General features: G+C 42.4%; 2 protein-coding genes across 4 annotated transcripts; one reads left to right on the forward strand and one right to left on the reverse strand.

The window, feature by feature from the left end:
* Nucleotides 1-350: 350 nt before the first annotated feature.
* LOC139373337 (palmitoyltransferase ZDHHC3-like) lies at nucleotides 351-11,335 on the reverse strand. Of its 3 annotated transcripts, none has more exons than XM_071113741.1 (8): nucleotides 10,924-11,335; nucleotides 10,782-10,804; nucleotides 6,440-6,774; nucleotides 5,902-6,026; nucleotides 4,717-4,813; nucleotides 3,167-3,248; nucleotides 2,634-2,764; nucleotides 351-2,264 (listed from the first exon to the last, which is right to left on the reverse strand). In XM_071113741.1, exons 3-8 carry the CDS (start codon nucleotides 6,743-6,745, stop codon nucleotides 2,106-2,108), a joined length of 900 nt encoding a protein of 299 aa, XP_070969842.1. In that variant the 5' UTR covers nucleotides 6,746-6,774; nucleotides 10,782-10,804; nucleotides 10,924-11,335; the 3' UTR covers nucleotides 351-2,105. The 3 variants fall into 3 exon arrangements, with proteins under 3 accessions (XP_070969842.1, XP_070969843.1, XP_070969841.1); XM_071113742.1 differs by having other exon boundaries at nucleotides 6,440-6,777; nucleotides 10,924-11,166; XM_071113740.1 differs by having other exon boundaries at nucleotides 6,440-6,777; nucleotides 10,782-11,185.
* Nucleotides 11,336-12,590: 1,255 nt separating this feature from the next.
* Nucleotides 12,591-21,745, forward strand: LOC139372570 (exosome component 7). The gene is made up of 8 exons (XM_071112313.1): nucleotides 12,591-12,669; nucleotides 12,868-12,969; nucleotides 13,097-13,191; nucleotides 13,308-13,473; nucleotides 16,781-16,851; nucleotides 16,991-17,114; nucleotides 17,280-17,435; nucleotides 21,592-21,745. The coding sequence occupies exons 1-8, from the start codon at nucleotides 12,613-12,615 to the stop codon at nucleotides 21,694-21,696; spliced, it is 876 nt and encodes a 291-aa protein (XP_070968414.1). The 5' UTR covers nucleotides 12,591-12,612; the 3' UTR covers nucleotides 21,697-21,745.
* The last annotated feature ends 772 nt before the right edge of the window (nucleotides 21,746-22,517 follow it).

The raw sequence follows: 22,517 nt of genomic DNA on the forward strand, positions 1-22,517 counted from the left end.
CCAAAACGTTAAATATTATGTACATTTGATTTACCAGTTGTATAGTTATTCAGTGATCAAATGAAAATCTCAGAGGGCATTACAGTACTTTTTCTATAGAAACAGTTGTCACATACACCAGCCATTAAGACATCATGCTTACAACAGACAGCCATCCACCACTGTCACCAGCCTTCGGAGGGGACCCATCCTGCACATGGACATGACTGACAGCCTGTGAGAGGAAGCAGATACCCTATTCAACTGAAACTTAAGGTTACAGAGCTACAAAAATATCTTTACCCAACTGCCATTGTGTACTGTCCTATAAGTAAACATTTTTTTTTGGGGGGGGGGGGGGGGGGGGGGGGGGGGGGGGGGCTGAGCAAATTTGAGGTGTTGTGAGCGGAAACTTGAACGTTGTGAGAATTCTGTGCAAGTTCCGACACGCGATTACAGTGAATACTGAGGTGGAACCCTTAGTTTTAGACAGTAACCAATAGGCTATTGTGGCTATTTGGCCATAATGTAGTCCTACCAACAAAACCAATGGAGCAAATCCCATAACATTTTCAGATAGAAATCAAAAGCAATTTCTATGATATAGCCTACAGTAGTCTATATGTGGTGTTCAATGCAGGCCTACATTGCATGATACCTTTAAACATTTTTACATTATGAAGGGTTTGACATTAATTAAGGACTTTTTACTTGGTCTGTAACACCATGGGCCAAATAGGTACATTGCATTGTATGATGCAAGAAACCACTTTTCAAATAATTAATTATTATCATTCAGAGAATTAGACAATGAAGACTACCCCTCTGCCTATTTGCTCATTTCCATATTCAAGGCTGTCTCAAAATACAACACTGCCCCTTTAATTAAAACACACACGCTTTTTACCCGACTAGTTTTTCAAAACCAGCTTAAAGGGGCTGATATAATTAAGCAATAAGGCGCGAGGGGGTGTGGTATATGGCCAATATACCACAGCTACGGGCTGTTTTTAGGCACGACGCAACGTGGAGTGCCTGGATACAGCCCTTAGCGGTGGTGTATTGGTCATATACCACAAACCCCTGTGGTGCCTTATTTCTATTATAAACTGGTTACCAATGTAATTAGAGCAGTAAAAATACATGTTTTGTCAAACCCGTGGTATACAGTCTGATATAGCTGTCAGCTAATCAGCATTCAGGGCTCGAACATCCCAGTTTATAATGTTGATTGGATCACAGAAAAAACGTTAATCTATGTAGTGCAACCTAATGGGGTGAACTCGGTGAAGTTCAATCTCTGGAGTCTGCGCGGCCTGGCATTTCTTCTGTGCGGCAGTCCTGCAGGAGGTGAGCAGCCACGCATGCCTATAAGGCAAAGACTCTGCAGCTTGCAGCAACAGATTTGGCTGTTCTAAACAGCAAATGTAATGCCTTGTGGGTCGGTAGTACATCAACAGCGTGGCGCTGGCACCAAAGGCTATAGCTTATACCCATAAAGGATACTTTATGGAAAGGCTGAGGTACTGCAACATTGGAAGAGAAAATATGCCTATTGGAACTGATTGTTTTTGTCCACTGAAAAGCCCATCTGAGTTCAGGTCATGCGTTTGCTTTGTTTAGGCCTAGTCCTCAAACGGGACATGAACAAATACAGGAAATACTGTACGTTGGGTTTAAGAGTGTCTACCCTTTCTATCCCGAAGGTAGAGCCTAGTTTATAGCCACGTCAGATTCAGTCTCTGGCTAGGTTACATCAGTAAGTGCTCTCTTTCATGTTAAACGTGAGAGAAGCAGAGACTCATTTTACAGTTGATGGTTTTGCAGGGCTTGGCTGTGATTGTGAACAGAAGGGAAAATAACTTGTTTTTCATACAGGTATCAAAATCAGCACCAGGCAAAGAAAACTAAAATAAGTGACAAGTATTAAAATCAGGCAGAAAGAGGTTTTTCACAAAGAAGACCCTGAAATTTAAAAATGATCAAAAACAGAAAAGGAGAAGAAGTGTCAAGAGTTAATGCTCAGTGAAGTCAGGCGGTGGGAACACCTTTGCCTGTACGCATCATCAGTCCGCACCCTGAAAGACAGGCTGGTAGCACGGGTGCTGGAGCTTGGCTTCTTCTTCTCAGACAACGTACTGGTAATAGTCTGCCTTCCCGTGGTCGGGGGTTGCAAAGGGACTTAGCCAGGCTATGGAGAACGGATGGCCAAATACCACCCTCATGTTCATCCACTTTGTCCTTTTAACCCATCTTCTCTCCTCCTTTTTCAACTGCTCTATGCCCTGTTGATAAGATCCAACAGGCAAAACATCAGCAGGAGACCATGTGTCTCAAAATAATCCTGGCTACTTATACATCTTGGGGACGGTTCCATCAAGAACCTGAATAAAACTATGTGCAATCTGGATCTAGTAACTAAGTAGCATGGTTGGGGCCAATTCCATTTCAATTCAGGAAGCAAACTGGAATTCTAATTCCAATTGTCCTCAACGCTTTTCTATGACAAAAAATGGAATTGGAATTCCAGTTGACTTCCTAAATGTTCAAATGGAATCAACCCCAAACCTGCTGAGCAGCGATGGTTAAGAAGGAAGAGAGGAGCATTGAGTGGGGGAGTAAATGGGAGCTGGTGGCGTGTTCTGTTCACTTACCGTCTCATCGGTACAGATGGAATGGACCTGGGTCCCAAACATCACTGAGGTGAAAATGAGGAAGAGGAGTCCCTCAAAGCAGAGGAAGATGAGGAGGATGACGGTCGCAGGAGGAGAGAATGTACTGCACTCTGGGGAGGGCCGAGGGAAGAGAGGAGAAGGGAGAGAAGAGGTTTAAACTGGAGGGCACTGATAGTCTGGAAGCTGAGGAGAGGGGTGCTGGGTTCCTTCTCATCAGGTAAGTATTATCTTAGGGGGCAGGAAAGGAGAGACAAAGGTTGATATCCTGTATGTGGCATTGACCAATTAAGTCATGCTTTAACAAAGAGAGAGTCAAAGGAGAACAATCAGGGTACTGGAAAGGAAAACAACATGATACTTATGAAGTAGTGGAAATAAATAATTGCAAAAGGAAACCACAACACCAAATCCATGAAATGTGTTTCTCTGTTGCGGAAGAACCACGCAAAGTTAAAAACAGTATGGTGGATTTGACAGGGAAGGCTAACATAGCTGAACAGCATGGTACTCACTCGTCCAGTCTGACTCGAAGCAGAAGATAAAATGGAAGGCAACCATGACCAGGGCATGGAGGGATATCAGTGCAATGTACATCTGAAGGGAGACAAATATTACATCGCATCAGCTAACACAGTAGTAACACTACATCAGTTAACACAGTTGTAACACTACATCAGTTAACACAGTTGTAACACTACATCAGTTAACACAGTAGTAACACTACATCAGCTAGCACAGTAGTAACACTACATCAGCTAACACAGTAGTAACACTACATCAGCTAACACAGTAGTAACACTACATCAGCTAACACAGTAGTAACACTACATCAGCTAACACAGTAGTAACACTACATCAACTAACACAGTAGTAACACTACATCAGCTAACACAGTAGTAACACTACATCAGCTAGCACAGTAGTAACACTACATCAGTTAACACAGTAGTAACACTACATCAGCTAGCACAGTAGTAACACTACATCAGCTAGCACAGTAGTAACACTACATCAGTTAACACAGTAGTAACACTACATCAGCTAACACAGTAGTAACACTACATCAGTTAACACAGTAGTAACACTACATCAGCTAGCACAGTAGTAACACTACATCAGTTAACCACGCAGTGCTCTTATTTTGAAAAAGTATTTATCAGAATTCTGTCAAGATTGTGTACATTGTTATGGATACAGGTATCCTATGTGTATTTGTTTTCTCTCCTTCAGCCCTAGTCACACGTTTCACTCATCAGTCGCCAATCAGAAGACACACCTGCTCCTTTTCCCTTACCCAATCACATCCCCTTGGTTTTCCCAAACACTCTCTGTCCGTCTCTCCCTCCGGATAGAGATCATCTCTCTTTTGTTTTTGCATCTACATGTCACATTTGCCCGTTATTATGTATTGTAATTGTAATATTGTGTATGACTTTTTTTGTTGGTGGGAAAAGGGGATACCAAGACAAGTCGCCCATGGGCATACACTACCCGTAGGAAAACCTTGTCTAAGAACCCTGGTTAGAACTGGGCGGACCACCCACTGTATTTCATTGGTCAGTTAGCTAGCTGTGCTTGAGGAAGGTAAAGACTAGATTAGTTTAAAAAAAATATTTATTAGTTCTTTCCTTGGGTCCAGCTCAGCCCTTTTCCACCCCATTACCGTGTGTTGAACGGTAGATTTAAATTGTCTGTTGTTATTAGTTCTCCCTGCTCCTTTTCACTGTTATGATTTGCATGAGATATGTTACGGGTCTCGTTTCCATCTCCCCCTAGACTGCAGGGCCAAAGGGGTTCATAACATCCATAATGGAATAATGTGTTGTCTTGATGAATGTGGGCGAGAGTTTGCAGGTCTGTAGGAGGACATTAGTCAGCATTAACTAAGGTAGGAGGACATTAGTCAGCATTAACTGTAAGGTAGGAACACATTAGTCAGCAATAACTGAAAGGTATGATTGCTGAGACAAGTAGCAACATCTCATGTGAGGGAGTCAATAACAGCTTGTTGTGAATGTATGTTTGCGTAATAGCTGAGTAGCTCGAGGCTAAAAACACTCACTGTGAAAAGCACAAAGAATTTCTGGTTCTTCTCTCCTACGCAGTTGTTTACCCATGGGCAATGGTGGTCCATCTTCTTGATACAGCGTTTACACACACTGAGAGGGGCACACACAAGGACATGACAGCATGGAACAGCCACATAGAGAAAGAGGCCTGGAAATATGAGCCAAACCGTGACCTACACAAGCTGCTCCTTCTGGAAGCATGAAGACCAGCCACAACGCCTAGTTAATTAAATCCGGCAATTCAGAACACGCACACCAACACAGCAGAGTGAGTGGAGAGATACTCCACTCCTTCTAGCCACCTTCAGCTGCATGTCTGCACTATATAGGGAATAAGGTTACATTTGGGACAAACAACATGTTGACATTTATGGAGATGAGCGATGGGAATAACCAGCTGAACTGGACTCTCCCATCACACAGGGGGGTTACAGCAGAGACATATTATTTAAGGAAGAGGGTAGCAGACTGACAACTCAACTATCTGCCATATGGATCTGCAATATGCTCAGAGGTGTTCTGATACCATGGTATTCTCTGAAGGTGGAACAAGTGTTACAGTATGGTGTCATGATATTTATACTATATGCTTTAGAGGTGTTCTGATACCATGGTATTCTCTGAAGGTGGAACAAGTGTTACAGTATGGTGTCATGATATTTATACTATATGGTCACATCAATTCACATTTTTTGTTGCTATGTACTTTTTTCCAATTCCTACTTCAACTAATCCCTTTTTGTTTTAGCCATTTCCGTCCCCTTGAAACTATGTTAAAGCACAAGTCCGGGGAACAACTCCTTAGCCATCCAGTAAGTACCAGTGGGTATAAGTAATGCAGCAAGGCTGAGGCTAAACAACATTAGAAGAAAATAAGTGAAACGGGACAGACTAGACTGCAGCAGTCCTGTACTGTACCTGCAGTGGTGAGCTCTGTCAGGCTTTATACTGCAGCAGTCCTGTACTGTACCTGCAGTGGTGAGCTCTGTCAGGCTTTATACTGCAGCAGTCCTGTACTGTACCTGCAGTGGTGAGCTCTGTCAGGCTTTATACTGCAGCAGTCCTGTACTGTACCTGCAGTGGTGAGCTCTGTCAGGCTTTATACTGCAGCAGTCCTGTACTGTACCTGCAGTGGTGAGCTCTGTCAGGCTTTATACTGCAGCAGTCCTGTACTGTACCTGCAGTGGTGAGCTCTGTCAGGCTTGATACTGCAGCACTTGGGACATTTGTAGACCACCTGACCGGGCTTGAGCTGCAGGCTCTCGATAAACTCCTTGGTCGCGTTCCCTTTAGGCACCGCACCCTGGGAGGGAGGCACGGGTTAGGACAGGGGCATTCATTCATATCTGAAACCTATCTGAAAACAAGAGTTCTCTACAAGCAGGTTTTCTAGTGAAGACAACGTATTTCTAGACTGAAAGCACTGCATTCGACAGTTTAGCCTGAGAGTCCAGTCACTGACTCACTGGGTGCGTCCCAATAGTATCTCCTTTCTCCTGAAGTGTGTACTCATTCACCACTGCCCACAAATCTAATAGCATTGGATTGGTGGAGGCATGGGCTAATAAGAATATCCACCATATTTTTGATTCCAGTCATTTCCTTTCAAATCAGTGAAGGAAAATTATCATGTGCATACTTGGGGGGGGGGGGGGGGCTAAATGGAACAAAGCCACAGAATCACTGAGACAGACAGACAAAGCCAGCCAGACTAACCGGGTCTGTGCACATGGCCCGGGCGTGCGAAGCCAGAGCGAGGAAGGCGAGGGTACTGAACAGTGCCCCGTTGATTAGACTATAGAGCAGGTTCTTGGCGGGCAGCAGCATGACGAAGAGCACCACGAACTCGGCGTAGAACACCAGGCACCAGGTGATAACGCCGCACGCGATGCCGCAGCAGTCGCGGATGAACCACATGGCGTCGGAACTGGGGCGGGTCGGGGGAGGGGCGCAGTGCTCGGGCTGCAGGTAACCGGCTTGCCTCTCGATGTCCCTGCAGCGGTGCGCCGGGCTCTTCTTCATTCTAGAGCGGATGCAGCTCTCTCCGCATGCTGCTGAGAGAAGGGTTTGGATGGTTAGGAATAGGCTACAGATGTAGGTGTCAACGAAGTGATATCTGATGTGCCAATGTTGCAATGCATTTTCTATGTTGTTGGAATGCGCGGTTGTTGTAGTGTAAATGAGAAACTACAGGTGTATACAGAAGTGATTAGGAAGTGAAGTGTCAATGTTGCATTGACTGTACAGACACTATTGTTGGAATGTGGTCCGTTTCTGTTATTTGTTGGAACGTGGCGTTGTAGCCTGAAAACAAATGTTTGACTGAAAAGACAAGAGACCTGTGTGTTGCATAATCTACATTTATCTGAACTATGGTGATGGAGCAACGTTGACATGCAATTCAATCATCTGTGCAAACAGACAGTAACGGACAAAGGGAGTGAGAGGAGACGGCGCATGAGCGTTTGAAGTTCCTGTTAGTCTGTTTTAAGGATTCTAAAGCAAGTCAATTACCCTGGTCAAAATGTCTCTGTGGTCATTTTTGGCCCACGTTTAGTAGAAACAGAATGTCAGGGTACTAAATATAGCCATATATGTCAAAACATACGAAGAAAAGTTCACAAAAGCTGAGTATTCACTGCCTTTTCAAATGTATTTATCAATCAAACATATTTTATAAAGCCATTTTTACAAAAGCAGTTGCTTCAAGGTGCTTATGCAGATACCCAACATAAATCCCCAAAGAGCAAGCAATGCAGATGTAGAAGCACAGTGGCTAGGAAAAACTTCCCCCTCTGAAATCTGGCCTACAAGAGATCAGAATTACATCCATTGATGTGGCCAATTCAATCTCACTTTTATGATTAGCCACACTAGCTTAATTGAGCTTTAGCCTATCGGCTTTGAGGGGAACCCTGGTCCAACCGACATTCCTGCCAAAACTGTTTTCATATCATGTTTGTAAAAGCCCACTATTCAAGCATCCCTAACAGCCAGGGATATAGGCCAGTGAGTAAGTAGCCTCATAGTGACAATCAACCTGAGATAAACACATTACTGCACACACAAATGCACAAGCCTACACAGTGCCCTCCTCCCCATCCTCTGGTTGTCTCCAATATACACTACAGACTACAGTATTGTAGCCTGGGTAGTGCCTAGCGACAGACTCTGGACAGTCTGCCTACAGACAACAGGCTTAGAGCCCACCTGCTGTGTTAGTGGGCGTGATGTCCAGTCTGGCCATGGCTATCACTTTCCCCAATCAGCCCAGACATTACCATCTGCTGCTGATAGCCTGAATGTGCTAGCATAGCAGTAACGGCATCTAGCTAATTCACTGGGTCAGTGTGTCACTCTCTCTCTCACAGACACACACACACAAACTACAACACTCCTATCCTGCAAATTGGGCGTAGCTAATAGCCAGAATGCAAGGATCCCTCTGTGGATTTGATAAGCGCAGGTGTGGAATGTTTGTGTTAGCCTAGTTAATCATAAAATCATGATGCATATCATTTGTTTTGTCAAACAGCCAACAAATGGAAGGCCTTTGCTGTTATCCATCAAATGAAATATTCAGTTTGAGTCATTTCTGGTAGAACTTGCTTTAGACAAAGGAAGTGGAATGCTAATATCTCCCAGGGGTTGTTGCACGTCATTTCAGCAAGCCATGACACCCACCATCTCCTTGTTCTGAAATCATTTCTGTAGTCAGAAACATGTAAGATTAGCATTCCTGAAACATTATTTTGCTGAAATATAATGATTAAGTAGATTAAATTAAGTAGATTGATTGCCCCCAAATTGGCCATTTTAACTTATAGGATTCAAAACATTCAATAAATATAGTACCTAACATCTGATTTAGACCAAAACATTTTCTAACAATGAGTAAGACACGAGGAATCCAAATAAAGTCAAAATCCACCCACCGCGCCAATCCCACCCCAACTAGTATACAGTATCAGTTCTCCATGTCTGACAAGTAGTATGGAGCTGTGTCTCTGAGTAATGTTTCCTCGTCTTATTTTATGTATTCTCAGTGAATTTGGTGATGTTTCCCCCATGTTCAAAGAAATTGAAGTGGTTAGGTTTATGTCCCGTCATACCTACTGATATTACAAGGTTCTGACCACTAGATGGAAGAGGACCATCTAGTGGTCAGAACCGGGTAATATCAGGACGCAGGATGGGACACAAACCTAACAACTTTAATGACTCATTTCTCTGAACAGGGGGAAATGAGTATTTCCTAAATATTGGTGCATTACGGTAATGATAAGCAGGTTTCGGTAATGAGTGTTTCAGTTTGCCATTGAAAAACTGTACTGAGCTCTATTAGAGATTGAGTAACCCAATACATCATCAAACTGTGTCACTTGTTAATCCCAAATTATTTGCATAAAACAAAATGATCTTAATGCAATTGACTAAAATATCCCTTATTTTATCATAAGTACTGTAATTGTGTATGTATTATCAAATGTCAAAAGTGGACTTAAGCGTAAAAAAAAAGCCTATTTTTAGACAAAGTAATTTCTCAAGTCTTTCAAATGTATTTAAAAATGAGACTGTGCCATAAACTAGGCATCTTAGTATTCAGAATGATAGTTGATTGTTGCAGATGCATAATGGTTTTCTAATTCAATTTACTACTGCTATGGTTAACTGGTTTCTGAGAATCACCCGGTGGGTGTTGAAATCCTCTTTCTTGTGCTTTTTGAGGTGGAACAACCCATAAGTGAATCCATGTTGAGAGATGAATGAGCGTCACTCTCATAGAGTGATCAAAGCTAACAGTATCTCTTGTACAACATCACAAATACTGTTTCATAGAAACCAATAAGTCAGGAACGTCACAGAAACGTTGCACTATATCATCTCTTAAAGCTTCATAAATCCAGTGACACAATCTGTTACCAAGGACGATGCTACTAATGAAGTCACTATAGCTACTATGGCATTTGTACACATAAGCCAAAGCACTGTGAAGAAAAACACTTCCAAGCAAGCGTCGATTATCTATTATCTGCTAAATCAATGCTCTTTTGTGGTTGACTGGAAGGGGGAGTGAATAAACTACTCTTTCACTGAATGACATGCTGCTGTTACTCTGAATTAACTGATTTGACTTTAGTATCATCTTTGTCTTACAGCAGAAAGTACTTTTACAAAACTGCCATTCTATTCTGCCGTTCGAAGCAGCAATAGTTTTTAAAATTGTATTTATTTAACTAGGCAAGTCAGTTAAGAACAAATTATTATTTACAATGAGGGACTACCCCGGCCAACGCTGGGCCAATTGTTCACCGCCCTATGGAACTCAACCATTAATAAACATAACGGCATATAATGTCTAACAGATGACTTCAATGGACCATTTACAGAAGACTGGAGGGTGATCACTGTATGAGCGCTATACCGCTGAATGAGACATCCGTTTAATACATGATTAATAGGGATGCAGGACGAGCTGCTGCTTGGATGCCTCCAAACAGTACAACTGAGGAATGATGGCAGACACCGAGGAAGAGGCCACGGGAGGATGGGAGTGGAGATGTGTCTCAATAGAACGAAATAGCAGTTAACAGGCTGATGAGACTTCCGTTTATAACCTCTGCTGGCAGTCGCTGTCTGTGACATGAGATACTGCTGGCAGCTGAAAAGATACTGCTAACCTAACCGAAAGGCCGGCAGATGGCGATATTGATCTGGTATTGATAGTCCTAACACTATCTATTTATTTTGAAATTTCCTAACAAACACCTTACACTGAGTGTAATAGTAAGATGACAAATTGAATGAAACTGGTCTTTTGATCAGTTGACCCTCTAAGTCACAATCACTGTTATTGAGCTAGAATAATATGGTTAATTAGCTAATGCAACAAATCTCGATTCTGCTGTCAGATTCAGAATATAATGCGAGCTAGCTTGGTAGCTCAAATGATTAGCATGGTTCCATCGGTTTTATGACTTTACTTACTTAGTTAGTTAGCCAATTTGGTTAGTTTAGCTAGGCAACGGTAGAAACAACCATGCTGATTTCAACTCACCTCTTTCCTGGTTGAGGAAATACCTTTCAGAGAAGAGAAACGTTACTCGGTTTGACAGTCTGGCACGCAAACGTCAGCTAGGTAACGTTTCACCATTCACAACAGTAAATCGTAGCTAATTGTACCAAGTTAGCTAGCTTACGTTCACTAGCTGGTTATCCTTGCTAGCGTGGAGGTAGTTAGCAGTACCCCTTGTTGGGTCTCACTATTCACGCTTGACGTATCGAGTCCATCGTTAAACTACAAAACCACTTCGTTTCAATATTTCCTGTGATTCATTTGGAAATGCCCATAAGTGCAGACCTAACGTTACTAGTTCGGTAGGTGGATGCCTGTTTCCCCATTACTCAATATAGAAAGCGCTCTCTGGCAAGCAAGAAAAGATCTGAGGAAAAACAGGAAGTGCCCTGCCTTCCATGCGCAAGACTTCAGTGCGCTCCAAAGGTTATCTGGCGTTCCAAGCACCTGAAGATGCCCCAGTATATTTGTTGCCTCTGCAAGCAGATCTAGGAACAGATTTGCCTACCCAATCCCAAACTCAATCCCAAAGAACTGCATCTAAAAACCGATGTAGGATATTAATGTAGCTAATGGCCCAAAAGCCGGCAGATGGTGATATTGAGTCTTTTTAGTGTACCGTCCAAAGCGAATGTATGCAGCTGGCTATTTAGCGTATAACACTTATATCCTCCATGGACCAGTTTGTACATAAATCGAGTCTGAATGGAGAATGTTTTAATGATGAGAATGTGGAAAATATGGGTACTTTCTTTATGAAACACATGTTCCACCACCATGTAAGAGTGGCTAATGGTACTTCCTGATGATGTGCCACACTTTCATCCAGGGGTAAACAGCAGACTGCTGTTACTTGATTGGCTGAACATCATACACCCAGGGTTGTATTCATGACAGAAACATTTACCATTTAAGAACCAAACAGAGAAAACAGAACGAAACGGGGCGTTCAATAGAAACTCTTGTTTGCGTTTTCTGTTTGAAGTAAACGGTTTGCAACAGAATCAGCATAATGATTATACACCCCAGGACTAGCATTCATGGGCATTAGCCGCTCTAGCATGGTTATGGAAAGTGGTGTTTCATAAGGAAATGACGCCAATTTCCCCTGTTTTTTTCTCACCATTAAATCGAGTTGAGGAGGAAATTGACGCTGTTGCAATCTGAATGGAGAATGTTTTATGTTTGAACCGGTCCACGGGGGGATACAAGTGTAGCCTGCTACATGGACAGTAAGATGAAATGACTCAATATCGCCATCTGCTGGCCTTTGGGCTATGCATCTAACTCAATTTAAACTCCAACTGCACTACAAAGTAGTCTTTTGACTCCCACTAGCACGTCTGTATGCCCCTGCAAGAGACAAGACATATATTGAATGCAGGGATATGATACATGGATCTCACTGTCTGACATGTCAGATCCCTCTGTGTTAGCTTTTTGATGTGCAACATTGTTTTGCAAGGAGCATTACTTTTATGTAATAACTATAGCTATTTGTTAAAACATAGCAGTAATCAAAGAAATATCGATCTTAAAATTGTCTGAGTTTGAATGCATAACAAGCTAAATCATTGACATGTTATCTCAAAGGCAATAAAGTACAAATTCAAACAGTCCAAAAACACACAAAATTCCGGGCATTTGAATCGAATGGTAGAGCTGTATTGATTTGTACACTGATCCAGCAACAATCTGGATAGTTTCTGCCACTGAGGTACAATAAGAAGCTGAGTTTTATCTGTGCCTTTTTGCCGCTCTTTGATGACGTACACAGCGGAAAAACACACGTGGTATTTTAGTGCAACGCATCATGGCTACTGTACAAGTCAGTGAGGCTGAAAAGGTGTATATTTTGCATGGTGTACGGGTAGGTGGTATTCTGAAAGATTCCGCTACATGCTCTTGTTCAGTTGACCTTTTTGCGTGAATTCATTGTTTTATGGCTAGCTGTCTTTCTTTACCACAGCGAAAGGCATCCTCTTGGCATAGCTAGCTAACAAGCTAACGTTAATGCCAGAATGTGACAAGATGTTGTTCTTATGTTCTATGGTAATTTTTTCACCAGGATGACTTACGGGTTGATGGACGAGGATGCGAGGACTACAGACACATGGAGATTGAGACAGACATGGTGTCAAATACAGATGGCTCAGCCAAAGTTACACTGGTAATTTCAATGCTCCTTGCAAAACAATGTTGCACATCAAAAAGCTAACACAGTGGGATCTGACATGTCAGACAGTGAGATCCATGTATCATATCCCTGCATTCAATATATGTCTTGTCTCTTGCAGGGGCATACAGACGTGCTAGTGGGAGTCAAAGCTGAAATGGGAAAGCCAAGGCCCATGGTCCCAGATGAAGGCTACCTGGAGTTTTTTGTTGATTGGTGAGTGCATTGTTGTTTTGCTTGGAGTACAGTATAATTCTAATATGTCGGACACTGGTGGTAGTGTTGTAACAAGTCATTTATGATGAATCGCCCTCTTCTTGTACCCCTCCTAGCTCTGCCAATGCCACACCAGAATTTGAGGGTCGGGGTGGTGATGAGCTGGGCATGGAGTTGAGCAACACCCTGTACAAAGTGTTCAACAACAGATACAGTGTGGACCTGAAAAGCCTCTGCATCAGCCCAGGGGAACACTGCTGGGTGCTCTATGTGGACGTGCTGGTGAGTGACTGACACGGCAACGGGGCCTCAAAGTAGAGGTCTTAACAGGTTCTCAAATGGATCTGTGGCTTTCCCACCCGACGTGATATGCATCAATGAATTATAAAACAAAACATTCCGAATGGACCCAAGGACAGTCAGACCCGTTCCGAAAAGGCCTGTGTACAAAACACACCCGTGCCGTTCAGATCTGAGTAGAAAGGGAGAGAAAGAAACCTCCGACCTGGTGCTACCATCACCCTCAACAAAAGAACGGTATTGGCCAAATGATCCACAGTTACATGTCCTTATAACAAATGACCAAAAAACTATTTGTTTCGACGTGTAGCATATTCAAAACTTCATAGCCTGTTGTTTTATTGGTTTTTACTTTCCTAAAACAATAATTGTCGACCTCACGGTTCAGATGTTGGAGATTTGAGCGCTAAGTGCTTTAGGGCATTGCTTGCATTTAGGATATTGATATATATTTTTTTTTAATTAAAAAAAATATGAAAGAAGAGAAGCTTTGGCCTTAGAGAGACCGATAGAGAGAAACCGGCTCCGTGTTCCCAACACCACTGCATTATTTATCCTTCTCAGACAGGCTACTACTGCTATACAGATAAAGGTGTACAGAAGGAGGCAAAATTCGTTCATTTTCAATCAGAATGTTATGTTTTTTTTTTTTTATAAAGATAAGGATTACATTGTTCGATGAATAAATAGGGAACTCTGGTAGGCCTAAAATATTCTTCCTCACTGCAAGTTCAACAGCAGGTGTCAATTGAAGCTCTGGTGCCTGGGGCGGACTTAGTGATTTGGAGGCCCCAGGCGAGGGCCAGTCTGATTGTCCAACAAATCACTTCAAAAAAATAGGATCACCTTTACATGTTCATCCAAAATAATTCCAGCATCCGAACAGTGCACTGTGCACCTGCCAGCTTCTCTTCAAATCGCAAGTGGCTGAAACTACTGTATCTCACCGGAGAAAGCACCTGAGCGAGCGAAACGGCGCCCCTCTTTTTGGCCAGACAGCATCGATACATGGGCTACACATGCTTGTCATTTGCCTTGACGATGGTGGCAGTATTATCAGCAGCACCTGTCTTTTTACAAAATAAATGTGTATTGTATACCCTTAGAGTCTAAGGGCCCGGGGCTGGGTTTCTCCTAAGCTAGCCTCTTTGACAACCAGGCTTCCTTAATACGGGTAAGCCTGGGGAGGTTTATGGCAGAAAAATTGCTAAAAAGGGGGGAGACGCAGTGTAAATCAGAGACCCCCCCCGCTACATGTCAAACCAATGAAATGCCTTGCTTGGGCGGAGCTCCAATAGTGCTCACTAGATTAGTGTCGTAGGTGCAACAGTGTGCGCAGATTATTTTTTACACTCTATGATGGGAAATCGCTGATTTAAAACCTCAGCAAATGTTGCCGTATGTCGATTTTTGTGTATAGAGCACACTTCTGACAAGACAGATTTATATTTTTCCTCTGGGTGTTCTTTCATTTTCTGCAATGTTGCAAACTAGCATACTGAATAACTCTGCAAAATGTCCCTCCCGGTCTGAAAACAGTGTCGAACCTAACACGTAGCACAAACAGGCATGTGGGAGGGGGGGGGTTTAAAATGTAACATCCAATCAAAATCTTGCTGCTGGGAGCCAACGGACCATTCAAACCGTTTTTGCAATTCTACAGACCTCCCAACGGAGGCGTGACAGCGATGTGATTTTGGAGGTATTGCAACGCGACGCTTCTACTAAGCTAAAATATGGAATTGTTTTAAGATGTTCATATCAAGGATAAGTTGACTATCTGATTTAGAATTTTAGGACTCCTGTAGGTATACTTTTTTTTAAGGAAACATTGAATTTGGCCTAACTGCCATTAGCCCATAGAAGTACATTGAATAACAGATTCATACATGGGGGGGAACAATCACAAATTTCATCAAAAGGAAGAATGTTTTGAAGTGTCTATCCTATATCTGAGAGAGATATGGGAAAAATGTAACCAGTTTATAATAGCAGTAAGGCACCTCGGGAGTTTGTGGTATATGGCCAATATACCATGGCTAAGGGCTGTATCCAGGCACTCCGCGTTGCGTTGTGCTTAAGAACAGCCCTTAGCCGTGGTATATTGGCCATATACCATAGCCCCTCAGGCCTTATTGCTTAAGTAGTAGACCTTAAGTAGACCGTTCGGACACTACAGACGTTTTCATGACAAGACTGAATTTCGAGATGTCGCCTGGTCTGACAAACACAGCTGTAGTTCTGCCACCTTCCGCTGCAGATGTGGAATGCCGACATCAGCAGATGCGGTGGATTGAAGTGCAGCCCATGTAAAAATGAAACAAACTCTCTAGCTTTAACAGACAGATTTTGAGTATGATTGTTTTGGTTATTTATTGTCTCGAGGAGCATGGGGGTCCACCAAGCGGATAAATTATATATAATGCAGCAGTCAAAAGTTTGGACACCTACTAATTTAAGGGTTTTTCTTTTGTTTTGACTGTTTTCTACATTATAGATTAATAGTAAAGACTTTAACTATGAAATAACACATGGAATCATGTAGTAACCAAAAAAAGTTTTTTCCTATTCATGGTTTGAGTGCGAGTAGCCCCTATAACAGGCCTACCAGTAATTCTATTTTTATTGCTACAAATACAGCATTACAGTTGGAACTTAATTAGGCTGAAGAAAATGTCTCAGAATGAAATAAAAACACCTATTGCATAGTTAAAGACCTGGTTTAAACCTTCACAAAAGTTTTGAACATGCTAGGCCTATATTGCAGCAATTACCAACAGGCGAGTTCCCACTGTAGGCCTACTGCAAAAGGCTAATGATATTTATTTTACAACAGGTCTACTTGAGTAGCGGTGCGTGGGTATAGTCACTGGGGAAGTCGAGCCAGAAAATGTAAAGGCATATTACAATATGTGTTATGATAATTGCATTGTTTGCTCTATAACCTGTTAGTTCATATACTGTACCTTGTGACCGTGATATATAGGCCTAAAAAGAGAGTGGCAGAATACATTCAACCATACCTTTGTTTCATCACAAAACCTGGAGAGCGACCTCTGTCTAGTGAAGTCCACAAAACAGGAAAGCGAAGAGCTTTGACTAAGCTGAGAGGGAGCTGCCCTCCGTAGGGCTGGGTGGGTCAAGAGACCAGAGGTGGCAGGAGTGTTCGGGTTGGGATGTAGGGTTTGCGCATAGCCTGAAGGTAGGGAGGGACAGTTCCCCTTGCAAAGTATAATTGGTCTCTTTTATTTGTGTATGTGAAGTCATCACTTTTTATTTTGTTTCTCAGCTCCTGCAGTGTGATGGAAATCTTTTTGATGCCATCTCTGTTGCAATTAAAGCAGCTCTCTTCAATACAAAGTAAGGTGCTAAGCTTCAGTTGCTCATTAAATTGCAATAAATAGATGCTGTGATTTCATAGTCTGTCCTACAGAGCTCAAACAATAGAACATCTTGTCCTGAGTCAAACACTTTCTTCACCTTCGCTCTCTCCCAACAGAATTCCCAAAGTGCACATCTCTGAGGATGAGGAAGGAGGGAAGGAAATAGAGCTGTCAGACGACCCCTATGACTGCATGCGACTCAATGTGGAGAACGTTCCCTGCATCGTGACCTTGTGCAAGGTGGGTTCGGTCATTCACATGGCAACACCTGCTGAGATGGTATTAGTGTATCAAATCACATCATTTACATGAGTTTAGTTTAGACAAAGGATAGTAAAGCTGGATGGTTTTGTCCACAAATGATGGTTATTCACATATTATTTGTGTGTCCTCGTCTCACTCCAGGTGGGCCATAGGCACGTGGTGGACGCCACGCTGCAGGAGAAGGCGTGTTCAGTGGCCAGCCTGATCATCTCTGTCACACACAAGGGGACGGTCACCTGTGTCAGGAAGGTGGGGGGGGGCAGCCTGGACCCAGAGAGCATCTTTGAGATGACAGAGGTGAAATAGGATGCCTGTGCTCTTTTTCATACCATCTGTCCTCACCCAGGCAAACTTATTAGCATAGAATGTTCAGTTGTATCAAATTTTAACCTTATCAGCACATCACAAAGTTGGTTACACAATTACACCTTTTGTGTAGAGGAAATTCATTAAGTGTGTGAATGTACAGTTTATTTTGTTTGTGAATGCATTGTGCAGTTTTTTTTTACAATTGCAATGCACGGTGCATTCGGAAAGTATTCAGACCCCTTCTGTTTTTCCACATTTTGTTACGTTACAGCCTTATTCTAAAATAGATTTTTTTTTAAATCAACAATCTACACACAGTACTCCATAATGACAAAGAGAAAACAGGTTTTTAGACATTCTTGCAAAAAATTAAAATAAATAAGACAAGTATTCAGCCCCTTGCTTGTTCACATAATTATTAAGATCCTTTGCTTTGAGCACTGAAATTGAGCCCAGGTGCATCCATTGATCATCCTTGAGATGTTTCTACAACTTGATTGGACATGATTTGGAAAGGCACACACCTGTCTATATAAGGTCCCACAGTTGACAGTGCATGTCAGAGCAAAAACCAAGCCATGATGTCAAAGGAATTGTCAGTAGATCTCAGAGACAGGATTGTGTTGATGCACAGATCTGGGGAAGGGTACCAAAACATTTCTGCAGCATTGAAGGTCGCCAAGAACACAGTGGCCTCCATCATTCTTAAATGGAGGAAGTTTGGAACCACCAAGACTCTTCCTAGACGTGGGCACCCGGCCAAACTGAGCAATCGGGGGAGAAGGGCCTTGGTCAGGGAGGTGACCAAGAACCTGATGGTCACTCTGACAGAGCTCCAGAGTTCCTCTGTGGAGATGGGAGAACCTTCCAGAAGGACAACCATTTCTGTAGCACTCCACCAATCAGGCCTTTATGTTAGAGTGGCCAGATGGAACCTCTCCTCAGTAAAAGGCACATGACAGCCCACTTGGAGTTTGACAAAAGGCACATAAAGACTCTCAGATCATGAGAAACAAGATTCTCTGGTCTGATGAAACCAATAGTGAACTCTTTGGCCTGAATGCCAAGCGTCACGTCTGGAGGAAACCTGGCACCATCCCTATGGTGAAGCGTGGTTGCAGCATCATGCCGTGGGGATGTTTTTCAGCGGCAGGGACTCTGGGACTAGTCAGGATTGAGGGAAAGATTAACAGAGCAAAGTACATAGATCCTTGATGAAAACCTGCTCCAGAGTGCTCAGGACCTCAGACTGGGGCAACAGTTAACTTTCCAACAGGACAACGACCATAAGCACACAGCCAAGACAACGCAGGAGTGGCTTCCGGACAAGTCTCTGAATGTCTTTGAGTGGCCTAGTCAAAACCCGGACTTGAACTTGATCTAACATTTCTGGAGAGACGTGAAAATAGCGGTGCAGCGACGTTCCCCATCCAACCTGACAGAGCTTGAGAGGATCTGAAGATAAGAATGGGAGAAACTCCCCAAATACTGGTGTGCCAAGCTTGTATCGTCATATCCAATTATACTCGAGGCTGCTAAAGGTGCTTCAACAAAGTACTGAGTAAAGGGTCTGAATACTTATGTAAATATGATATTTCATTTAAAAAAAAGTTTTATATACTAAAGATTTATGTGTGCATACACACACACACACACTACCATTCAAAAGTTTGGGGTCACTTTGAAATGTCCTTGTTTTTGGAAGAAAATTACTTTTTTTGTCCGTTTTAAAATAACATCAAATTGATCCGAAATACAGTGTAGACATTGTTAATGTTGTAAATGACTATTGTAGCTGGAAACAGCTTTTTTTTAATACATTTTTTAAAATAGCTACGTACAGAAGCCCATTATCATCAACCATCACTCCTGTGTTCCAATGGCACGTTGTTAGCTAATTCAAGTTTATAATTTAAAAAAAATAATTAGCATAACGCTTTTCTGATTATGTTAGCACAACTGAAAACTGATTAAAGAAGCAATAAAACTGGCCTTCTTTAGACTAGTTCAGTATCTGGATCATCAGCATTTGTGCGTTCGATTATAGGCTCAAAATGGCCAGAAACGAATAACTTTCTTCTGAAACTCGTCAGTCTATTTCTTGTTCTGAGAAAGGCTATTCCATGCGGGAAATTGCCAAAACACTGTAGATCTCATACAACGCTGTGTACTACTCCCTTCACAGAACAGTGCAAACTGGCTCTAAACAGAATATAAAGAGTGGGAGGCCCCGGTGCACAACTGAGCAAGATGACAAGTACATTAGTGTCTAGTTTGAGAAACAGATGCCTCCCAAGTCAACTGGCAGTTTCATAAAATTGTACCCGCAAAACACCAGTCTCAACGTCAACAGTGAAGAGGCGACTCCGGGATGCTGGCCTTCTAGGCAGAGTTGCAAATAAAAAGCCATATCGCAGACAATAAAAATAAAAGATTAAGATGGGCAAATGAACACAAACACTGGACTGAGGAACTCTGCCTAGAAGGCCAGCATCCCGGAGTCGCCTCTTCACTGTTGATGTTGAGACTGGTGTTTTGCGGGTACTATTTAATGAAGCCGCCAGTCATTTACAACATTAACAATGTCTACACTATTTCTGATCAATTTGATGTTATTTTAATGGACAAAAACAATAATTTCTAAGTGACCGCAAACTTTTGAACAAACGGTAAACCAGTCAAAGGTTTGGACACACCAACTCATTCCAGGGTTTTTCTTTATTTTTCAAAATTTTTGTAGAGTAATATTGAAGACATCAAAACTTTGAAATAACATGTATAGAATCATGTAGTAACCAAAAAAGTGTTAAACAAATCAAAATATATTTTGTATTTGAGTTTTGTCAAAGTAGCCACCCTTTGCATTCTCTCAACCAGCTTTACCTGGAATGTTTTTCCAACTGTCTTGAAGGAGTTCTCCAACTCATCCCAAACCATCTCAATTGGGTTGAGGTCAGGTGATTGTGGAGGCCAGGACATCTGATGCAGCACTCATCACTCTCCTTGTTCAAATAGCCATTACACAGCCTGGAGGTGTGTTTGGTCATTGTCCTGTTGAAAAACAAATGATAACGCAAATCAGATGGGATGGCATATTGCTGCAGAATGCTGTGGTAGCCATGCTGGTTAAGTCTGCCTTGAATTCTAAATTAATCACTAACAGTGTCAACAGTAAAGCACCATCACACCTCCTCCTCCTTGCTTTACGGTGGGAACCACATGTGGATGTCCGCTCACCTACTCTGCCTCCACAAAGACACCGCGGTTGGCACCAAAAATCTCAAATTTGGACTCCTCAGACCAAAGGATAGATTTCCACTGGTTTAATGTCAATTGCTTGTGTTTCTTGGCCCAAGCAAGTCTCTTCTTCTTAGTGGTAGTTTCTTTGCAGCAGTTTGACCATGAAGGCCTGATTTTCACGCAGTCTCCTCTGAACAGTTGATGTTGAGATGTCTGTTACTTGAACTCTGAAGCATTTTTATGGGCTGCAATTTCTGAGGCTGGTAACTCCTAATGAACTTATCCTCTGCAGCAGAGGTAACTCTGGGTCTTCCATTCCTGTGGCGGTCCTCATGAGAGCCAGTTTCATCATAGCGCTTGATGGTTTTTGTAACTGCACTTGAAGAAACTTAAAGTTCTTGACATTTTCTGGTTTGACTGACCTTCATGTCTTAAAGTAATGGACTGCTGTTTCTCTTTGCTTATTTGAGTTATTCTTGCCATAATATGGACTTGGTCTTTTACCAAATAGGGCTATCTTCCGTATACCCCCTACCTGGTCACAACACAACTGATTGGCTCAAACACATTAAGGAAAGAAATTCCACAAATGTAGTTAAGAAGGAGCACATGTTCATTGAAATGCATTCCAGGTGACTACCTCATGAAGCTGGTTGAGAGAATGCCAAGAGTGTGTAAAGTTGTCATCAAGGCAAAGGGTGGCTGCTTTGAAGAATCTCATTGAAAATACATTTTGATATTTTTAACACTTTGGTTACTACATGATTCTATATGTGTAATTTCATAGTTTTGATGTCTTCACTATTCTACAATGTGTTTGTTTTTTTTAATAAAGAAAAACCCTTGTATGTGTATATCTATCCAACACAAACATATTCTGATGCTCTGTTGTGTGTCTCTACAGACAGGGAAACGGGTAGGGAAAGCCCTCCACGCCCCCCTCATGGCGCTTCTGCAGGAGGAGGAGAGTCTGGGAAAGAAGAGACAGAAAGTGGGCTTTCTTGGTTAGCATCACTGTTTTTGTAAATGTTTACTATTCTAATAAAGCATTTTATTTGTACAGTCTTTTTCCTTGTCTGTTTTCAGAGAAAAGTATGAAGGGTATTTATTTAAAGACTCATGCAATGTCTTCCTTACATGTCAAAGCAGGGAAATTCTGAATCACCAATACAAATTGTGTATGAGTATTTTGAACAGGGTCTTCCTGGCATTCAAATGGCTCCAATAAAAACTAAAGCCCCTTACCTTTTGAGTCTTCTAGGTTGGCCAGGATTTCACAAATGTTCAGCATTAAGTGAAGTTAATATCAAAAGTGCTTCTACTGTATATCTTTTAAACTGAATGTTTTTCTGTAATTGAATCAAAGTCCTATTGTCCTTGCCATGTGTTAGTGTCATCAGAAAAGCACAAAGTGCACAGCTGAAAGAGATGAGACTTGACCATTTCCACTGCGTAAGAACCCTGGCCTGGGGCGTCTGCGCTGCCTGAACCTCTGTGGAAGAGCTACCACACAGCCTTCAACTGCATTGCCCTTGGGTGTAATCAGTACACCCTTGTCCAAGGACTAGAACAACATCTCAGCGACTACATCCACCAGCACATTGGCCCATATGAGCTAATCTGGCTGGACATCAGCGACATTGTGACTGAAGGCAAATGGATGGACCAGGACGGCAACAGCATCCTCTACAAGAACTGGAACTCTGATTCCAGATCCCCAAAGTTAAATAGTTCCCAGAACTGTGCCATCCTCTGAGACCATTGGTGGGAAATGGTTGGACAAGACCTGTCATGGCTGAGAAGGCCTCTGTCTACGAGTGCCATTTCTTT

Source organism: Oncorhynchus clarkii, chromosome 18 (genome assembly GCF_045791955.1).
Source record: "Oncorhynchus clarkii lewisi isolate Uvic-CL-2024 chromosome 18, UVic_Ocla_1.0, whole genome shotgun sequence".
NCBI lineage: Eukaryota > Metazoa > Chordata > Actinopteri > Salmoniformes > Salmonidae > Oncorhynchus > Oncorhynchus clarkii.